General features: G+C 39.0%; 1 protein-coding gene across 1 annotated transcript; it reads left to right on the top strand.

Annotated features, from left to right (window-relative positions):
• Window positions 1-479: 479 nt before the first annotated feature.
• Window positions 480-818, top strand: LOC136040334 (uncharacterized). The gene has a single exon (XM_065724574.1). The coding sequence runs from the start codon at window positions 480-482 to the stop codon at window positions 816-818; it is 339 nt and encodes a 112-aa protein (XP_065580646.1).
• Window positions 819-1,022: the final 204 nt, after the last annotated feature.

Here is a 1,022-nt window from a genome sequence, read left to right as displayed (position 1 = left end):
AGAGCTTTAGCAAAGGTCTTACCCCCCCCTTTATATGGATCATTTTGGTGGACTTTGTTTTAAGGAGCACAAGAAAGGCAATGAGAGACCACGGAATCAAATGGGGGGGGGACTATGCTGGACTTAGATTATGCTGATGATTTAATCATCCTGCATGAAAGTGTGAACAAAATGAACGAACTTGTAGAGCTTTTGCGAATTCAGGGTGCTAGAATAGGTATGAAAATTAATGTTAATAAGACTAAGTCAATAAGGCTAGGAATAAGTGAAGATGAAAATGTGACGTTAAGTGACGAAAAGATTGATCAGGTGGGTAGCTTCACATACCTTGGGAGTATTATTAGTAAAGATGATGGGAACAGCAAAGATGTTAAAAGTAGAATAGCCAAGGCTCAGGGTGTTTTTCCACATCTAAAAATGTTCGGAAGAATAGGTAGATAAGTCTGTAAACGAAGATTAGAATATTGGAAGGTACAGTGATGACAGTGGTCAATTATGGCTCTGAACCATGGGTGCTCCGAAAAACGGATGAAGATTTACTAGATGTTTTCCAGAGAAATTGTTTACGGATTTTTCTGGATACCCGGCTGACTGATTATATTTCAAACAATAGCATGTACGAAAAGTGTGGTTCAATCCCACTTTCTAGGGCTATAATGAAAGAAAGGCCGAGATGGTTAGGGCAGGTTCTGCGGATGAAGGATGACAGATTGCCGAAGATTGTCCTTTTCAGCCAACCGTCTAGGGCTAAACAGAAAGCAGGTCTTCCTCTTTTTGGGTGGGAGGATTTCATAAAGAAAGATTTGAAGGAAATTTGAACTTCTTGGGAGGGTGTGAAGAGGGAGGCTTTGAATAGACTGGGATGGAGGAGGAGCGTACGTATCTGGGTTGGCCGGAGATGACTTGGTGCTGCGGTGAGTTGTTAGTAGAAATAGTAGTATATATATATACACACACACACACACACACACATATATATATATATATATATATATATATATATATATATATATATATATATA

The sequence above is a fragment of the Artemia franciscana genome, chromosome 20, assembly GCF_032884065.1.
Source record: "Artemia franciscana chromosome 20, ASM3288406v1, whole genome shotgun sequence".
NCBI lineage: Eukaryota > Metazoa > Arthropoda > Branchiopoda > Anostraca > Artemiidae > Artemia > Artemia franciscana.
This window is presented reverse-complemented; position numbering and strand designations above follow the sequence as displayed.

What these genes read in the sequence shown, in the direction of transcription:
- LOC136040334 (XM_065724574.1), top strand. Translation starts at nt 480, where the DNA reads ATGACAGTGGTCAATTATGGCTCTGAACCATGGGTGCTCCGAAAAACG.